This window comes from Helianthus annuus, chromosome 10 (genome assembly GCF_002127325.2).
Source record: "Helianthus annuus cultivar XRQ/B chromosome 10, HanXRQr2.0-SUNRISE, whole genome shotgun sequence".
In the NCBI taxonomy this organism is placed as follows: domain Eukaryota; kingdom Viridiplantae; phylum Streptophyta; class Magnoliopsida; order Asterales; family Asteraceae; genus Helianthus; species Helianthus annuus.
In genome coordinates, this window is record NC_035442.2 from 179,409,241 (window position 1) to 179,416,682 (window position 7,442).

The window sequence follows — 7,442 nt, forward strand, 5'->3', positions numbered from 1 at the left end:
TTCCTCCTATCTTCATAAATGCCTTTTCTTTGCATTAGGTGGAGTATCTTAGATGAAATTATCACAAAGCAAACACTACTTCTTAACCATATAGCATAGTTTCAACAAATACTTTCAAGCTAGCTAATATTGTATGCATGTGTTCTTTCATAATTGGTTCTAATCCCATTATAGACAATGATATGATATAGAGATATGATATGAGTATATAACTATATATGAGTTAGCCGTTAAAAACAACTAAAGAAAACCACAACAAGCGAGCGGATCAAAAGTTTGTACCATAATTTTATAGTTTATAATATATATATATATATGTAATGGGTAAGAATAGTGTAAAAAGTGCTTAAAGTGTGAGAAGTGTAAGAAGTGTATTATAACACTATATACAATACTATATAACACCATATAACAATATGTAACACCATATAATACCATATAACACTATGTAACACTATATATCATTATATAACAAATATAACATTATACATCTATCATAGACATGCTATCAGACAACCTAGAGTGTTATATTTGTTATATAATGATATATAGTGTTACATAGTGTTATGTGGTATTATATGGTGTTACATATTGTTATACGGTGTTTATATGGTGTTATATAGTATTATATATAGTGTTATAGTACACTTCTTACACTTCTCACACTTTGAGCACTTTTTACAGGATCCTCTACCTATATGTAATAATAGCATTATAAAATAAAACCTTCATAATATATATATTATGGGCATTGTAAAATAAAACCTTCATAATATTTTATGGATAGCAAATTAAGAAAAAGGTGTCTCTTGTTTCTACGTAAAATTCAATCAAACATGTTTTGTATTTATATGAAGTGAATGCATCAAATTACAAACAGCAAACCAAAAATTATGGATTTGTCATGTACGTATATTTTCTCCTAATTACTTTCTTAAAAAAACCAACGCTATTTTTTTTTATCTACATTTACCATCATATCAAGTGTAATGTATCATCAAATCATCAATAAACGTACCAAACTCTCTGATATTGATTAAACGCCAAACTACCATTCTGGAGGTTCATTAAATATAATATAAATATCTAGGTTTTTTTTTTCTTTTTGTTTATGTGATTGGGCATATAAACATCTAATTATATTTACTAGTATTCTTAGGCATTAAATCACAATAATTGTACCTCCCACAAAACACACACAAAGGCCCAAAGGTGATGTCACGTTGTAGTTGGATCGGCTTCCTCTGTATCCTAGGAGTGAAGCACTATACATGTTCTACCACTTAGACTATGTGTATGGGGCGTAGGTCGGAGAGAAACGTCCAAGTTACTATCCTGGATGGGCTTGGGTTTGAGCGTGGCCCCATTGGCGTGGGATTCAGCCCCATCATACCCCTTTGAAATTAGCTTTTGGTCTTGGGTGCCCCATACTCCACTTGTCGTACCATGCCCTCAACCCACGCCCCACCATACCCCACGGTCTTAGGGGCTGTTTGTTTCAGTTTTTAATGGACTCTTAATGGTTCAGACCTGTTACTGATTTAACATTTAATGGTTCAGACTGTTTGTTTCGTGAGTAGATTTCTTATCTAAATTTGTCAGACATTTGACTCTGAATGGTTGAGCATTATACCGACTTTTAATGATCCAAACCTCTTACTGTTTAACACTTAATAGTTCACATCTTTTACTGGTTCAGCACTTATGCATTCAGAAGTTGCCAAACAACCCCTTAAAATAAAGGAAAAATTACAAGTTTTGTCCTTTATTTTTATACCACTTTTCAGGCGGTGTCCTTTTTAACGAATGTTGACATGCGGTGTCCTTTACTAGGTATTTTGTTGCAAGTTTAGTCCTTTACACCCAACCCAGTTAAAAAACCCTGTTAATTGTTGGGTGTAAAAGACTAAACTTGCACAAAATACCTAGGTAAAGGACTAAACTTGCAACAAAATACCTTGTATAGGACACCGCCTGTCAACAATTAACTGGGTTTTTTAACTGGGTTGGGTGTAAAGGACTAAACTTGCAACAAAATACCTAGTAAAGGAAATCGCCTGTCAACATTCGTTGAAAATGACACCGCCTGAAAAGTGATATAAAGATAAAAGACAAAACTTGTAATTTTTTCTAAAATAAAACCATTTATAGGTTTCTTTCTATAAAGTTAGTTATATAATACACTTGCCTCTATATTTTATTAATATTAACTAAGAAGATTTGTAGGAATAACATAGCGAGGAATAGACTACTTTTTAATGTTGTCGAAAATATTGTTCACATTTACAATGCATATCAAATAATTAATTATTTCACCCGTTTCTTTCCTCTTATCCAATCTATATATCCACCACTTCTATATCTATATCCTACCATCCCCCCCCCCCCCCTCTCTCTCTCAAACACAAATGGATATTGAACAAAGAACACCAATGATAGCCAAGAAGCTATGGGGAATAATAAGAGCAATTCTCTACATGGTGAAAAAAAACTTATCAAAAACCATACCATGGTTTGAATTCCACATGATGCTAAAAAGATCAACAAAGCTCGCCGGAAAAGCCATCGGAAACCTCCTCCTAGACCACCAAACCCTCTCCTCCGCCCTCACATGCCGCCCAAACAACATCCGCACCACCTTCATTACCCCGGTTGAATACGAATTCAGTTGTAGCAACACCCCTTTGTTCCACCACAAACGTAAAAACAACCGTCACCGTTACGCGGCCAGTAACAGTGGTTTACACAGTTATCGGTCGCGTAACAGCCAGGAACTGACCGTTGGTGACGTCAGAAAAGTTTTTGATATTTTAAACAATTATGAGTCAGAGTCAGCGTCAGCCGAGACTGAAAAGACCTTTCAGAGTTTTCAGTCTCCACTGACGCTGCTTGGGCTCGGAATGAGCCCGAATGTACGGCGGCTCCGCGTGACGGACTCGCCGTTTCCGGTGAATGGTACGGAGGATGAGGGTGGCCGGCAGGTGGATGTGGCTGCGGAGGAGTTTATTAAGAATTTTTATAAGGAGTTGAAGTTGGAAAAAAATAGAGCCACCGTGGAACCACCGTCGCCGTTATTGTATCGGAAGTGGGGTCAGGTTCGATGATTTGTCTTGGTGTTTTGTTTGGGGATTATGTTATGTGTTGTGTTACACTTTTTATTTTTTGAAGTTTATGATTATTTTAAATAATGAAAGATTTGATTTTCTTTTCGGGTAAATCTATTGTATAGTTTGTGTGTATGTATGAATAGTGCATGTGATTACATAACAAAATGGGTTTTTTTTCCTTGTAGCTCTATATTAGTTGTTATTAGAGCATTCTTGTTCACTCCATCAAATTTACGGACATGTTTGGCTAAGCTTTTCGAAAACAACTTATCGACTTATTGGTTTTTTGAAAAAGTCTGTATAGAATGACTTTTTGAAAAAGTCACTTTTCCCCTCACATACAACCTGGTTGTCAAACATCATTTTGGAGCTTATGACTTTTCAAAAAGCTAATAAGTCAATAAGTTGTTTCAAAAAGCTTAACCAAACATGCCCTACCTCTATCTTTAAAATATTAAAAAGGGTAAATTACTTTTTGAGTCCCTGTGTTTTAGTGGTTTTAACTAGTTGAGCCCAAAAGCAAAAAGTTTAACGACCTGAGTCCCTATAAGCATTTTCATTAACAATTTGAGTCCTTTTGAGTCCAAATATTAACCTTTTGAGTCCAATTTTTTGGACTCAAATCGTTATAAAATGAACAAAATTGGACTCAAAATGTTATAAAATAAATGGCTAGGGACTCAGGGCGTTAAACTTTTTGATTTTGGACTCAAGTGGTTAAAACCACTAAAACACAGGGACTCAAAAAGTAATTTCCTCTATTAAAAAACCTTCTAAAAACCCACTCCAACCTGTCCACTTTATCTATACTCTGACCTTAAATATTAAAAAAAAAAACTATAGTAAGTTTTTATACATAAAAAGCTACCGTACCCTCTCTATTTCCAAGTAACTTTTTTACCGTCTTCATAGCCGATCGAGTCTCCCTACAAAACATCAGAGAATTCTGAGTTTTCCATATAACCGAAATTACATAAAATTTGCCTTGATCATAATCCAATTAAATGACTTTAGCAAAATATTATCCGCTGTGTTCATAGCCGATTGAGCCTCCTTACAAAACATCAAAGAATTCCGACTTTTCTATACTACCCAAATTATGGAATATCACAAAGCAGCCAAAGTTTAGATTTTTTCTTCGATATCCCAATGTTATCTAGAAAATGTAGAAGTTCTCCCCAATTTGAAGGCGGGTTATTGAGAAAACCACACCATCTTCACAACCGAGAAGAAAACCCGCACCCAAAATGTGTAGATTAAGGAGCAAGACAAATATAGTCTAACAAAACTAATTCGTGTGGCAAATGAGTTAATTCCCATGATGTTGAGGTTCTAGTCCTTTGGTGAAAAAATGTGTATATTTAACTGTAGGATGTGAGTTTGTATTTTAGAGGGTTATTTTTTTACATAATATATAATAATTGAATAGGCTACTTGAGATGTTTGCTACTTGTGTTTATTGTAAGGTATTTAGGGGGAGGGGGTGGTCACTAGTGATCATTTTTCCATCACTCACAATATCCAATCATGTTACGCCATGTCCGCAACCATTTTTCCATCACTCACAACCATTTTTAGTGGGGGTGGTCATCACTCACCACCACACCAACAATTTCCCCCCAACCAACAACTACCCTCACAATCAAAGCCATCACGCCGTTGAAAATATCACGGAATCATCAAACCGTGGAAGATTAACGCGTTATACTTGGAGGTGGGGTGGGATTTTGCAAAGTTCAACGCGTTATAATAGGCTATCACGCGTTATAAACCAACCGCCCCTCCTGCCCTTAAGATGGTTGTTTTCCATGGTAGTTATAGTTGGTAAAAATTGTTGGGAATTTATTACATATTGGATTTAAGTACCATATTTCTGATAATATCTAGATATGTAAACGTAAACGGATTTAACAATTATACATACATTTATTTCTTACTATGCTAGGGCACTTTCTTCTCGGCTCAATAATAAACTGAGCTAGCTCGGCTAAGATTTAAAAAAGAGCTGAAAATCTAAGCTAGGACTCGGCTTGGTTTTAAACCGAGCTGACTCTGCTCGACTTGATTTAGCTCGATCTTATAAATAAAAGAGTAAATTTCAAAGTTCGTCCTTTATGTATGTCTAAAATATCAAAGTATGTCCTTTGTCTTTAATAACCTCAGAAAACATCCTTAATGTTTGCAAATCATTACATGTTACGTCCTTTACTCCTAATCCAGTTACTTTTCATGGTTAAATTTGACTAAGTCAGCCCCACATAAGGGTATTTTGGTCATTTTATCATAAATAATAAAATAAATAATCATCAAAAACAATAAATACAATCAATACTAACCAATTTCTATTCTGTAATCATCAAAATCAAAACCTGCATATATTCATTCTCCCACTATTCAACAATTCAGTCAACGCCTCTTTCGATTTCACATGAACCCTAACAAATCATGCTGGACCTCAAAGCAAGACTGCTCCATTTTACCCTGTTTGAACTCAGAAGTGAAGAAAGTACCTGCCACCGCCACCGCCCCGCCACCGATCTGCCACCACCCGACCACCGCCACTCGACCACCACCATCACCCTGTTTGAACTCAGAAGTGAAGAAAGTCCATTTTTTCCGGCTACGGATGTTAGTGGGGAACAAAGAGATAACCATTTATGTCAGCCGCCACCTAAAATTGGAGCTATCTGTTCGTCTCGTGATGCCGACCTCAAACATCAAGAAGCCCCAAATCTGAGCCCTCCTGAAGTGTCGGCTAGTGTTCAAGCAGAGCATTCAAGAGCCCACAGAGCTGTCAATCGATCCACCATGTCTGTTCCAAGCTCTGGTGATGAAGATTTGGACCGAATTAGGGCAGCCAATGTAGCACATGACCATGCGCTTATGTGTGAGGCTGGTTTACCACCTGGTGGCCTTCGATCTGCAAACCCTAAAAAGACTTCGATTAAAATCAAGGGGTTTCGAAACAATCGCAGAACCAAACCTGCTGTGAAGTACTGTAACACCCCGTGTTTTCCCAAAAGTCAAAGTCAAAGTCAAGAGTTGACTGTTATTGGAATTAAAGATCAATAAAGATTAATTTCATTTTAGTTTCATTTTGATTTCCATATTATTTGGAGTAAGTGTTGTATAATCAAACTAATCGGCCGATAATCGAACTGTGAATCAACGACCGACTGTGAATGATAGGAAGTAACAATGCAATAAAGCTAGTCAATCAATAATCAAGCTAATCAGATCAATCATCGAACTCAAGTGTGGATAATTTTAATGCTTTTATACGTGTGTGTGTGCCTTACGTGTTACTTGTGCATGCTTACTTTATGTTAAAGTGTGTGGTGAATCAATCAAAATCAATCAAGAATCGAAGGTGAATCAAACTCAATCGAAATCGAATCCAAGTCGTGGTGTAGGGATGCTTGTATGTTAGATATAGTAGTTGGGACTAAAAGTAATTTGATTAGGAAATCCTATCATCCTCAAATCATCGTTCTAAGTCGGAATATCAAAAATCGTCGCGAAATACTCAAAACAGGACAAGCCGATCGAACAGGGCAACCTGATCGAACAGGCTAGCCGATCGAACAGACTGTTCGATCGAGCAGCCCACTCGATCAGGGATGCTGTTCGATCAGCTGACCCTTTCCTCTTTTGGAAGCCTATAAATAGGGCTGTCCTTGTCAAACTTTCCACTTTTGGAAAAGCTCTGACCGACCAGCCTCTTCTTCTCACTAAATCTCAGATTTCTCTCAAACCGGTAAGTATTTCGCTCTAATCCTTGTACGTTTTTGTTCATTAATCGATTCTACATCTTTCTATCTTTCAAAACTTGGATTTCATCCATGAAATCACCAAGATCTAGGTGTTCTTGGGTGATGTCATCATGTGTTCTTCAAGAACACTAAGTTTTTGACATCATTCCACCATGAATAGCTTAGATCTAACCGATTTCCACATAAATAACCTAAAATCTACCAAGGATCTTAACATTTCACGGTGGGAAAGGATTGGAAGATGGGTTTTCATCTATCTTTCAACTCTTTTACGCTCAAAAAGGGTGAAAACGAGACTTGAACCGATTTACAAATCAATCTAAACAAACACATAGTTCAAGACTCGGGTTCTACCGAGAGATATACCGATTTCGGGTTAAACGTTAAACTTAGGTTCCAAACCGTCTCTGACCGAGCTTGGGTGATTCCTGCTCGAGTCAGTAGACTAAGTAGGGACTTCAGCTTTGTGGTTCAACTCGTAGTCAAAATATCTCTAAAACATCAACAATTAACGGGAATAACCAAGTGTTAAGTGATAGGTTAACCGAATCGAGAAGCTGGC

General features: G+C 36.7%; 1 protein-coding gene across 1 annotated transcript; it reads left to right on the forward strand.

Annotated features, from left to right (window-relative positions):
* The first annotated feature begins 2,382 nt into the window (after positions 1–2,382).
* Positions 2,383–3,297, forward strand: LOC110886888. Its single transcript, XM_022134763.2, has one exon. It carries the CDS (start codon positions 2,409–2,411, stop codon positions 3,102–3,104), a length of 696 nt encoding a protein of 231 aa, XP_021990455.1. The 5' UTR covers positions 2,383–2,408; the 3' UTR covers positions 3,105–3,297.
* The last annotated feature ends 4,145 nt before the right edge of the window (positions 3,298–7,442 follow it).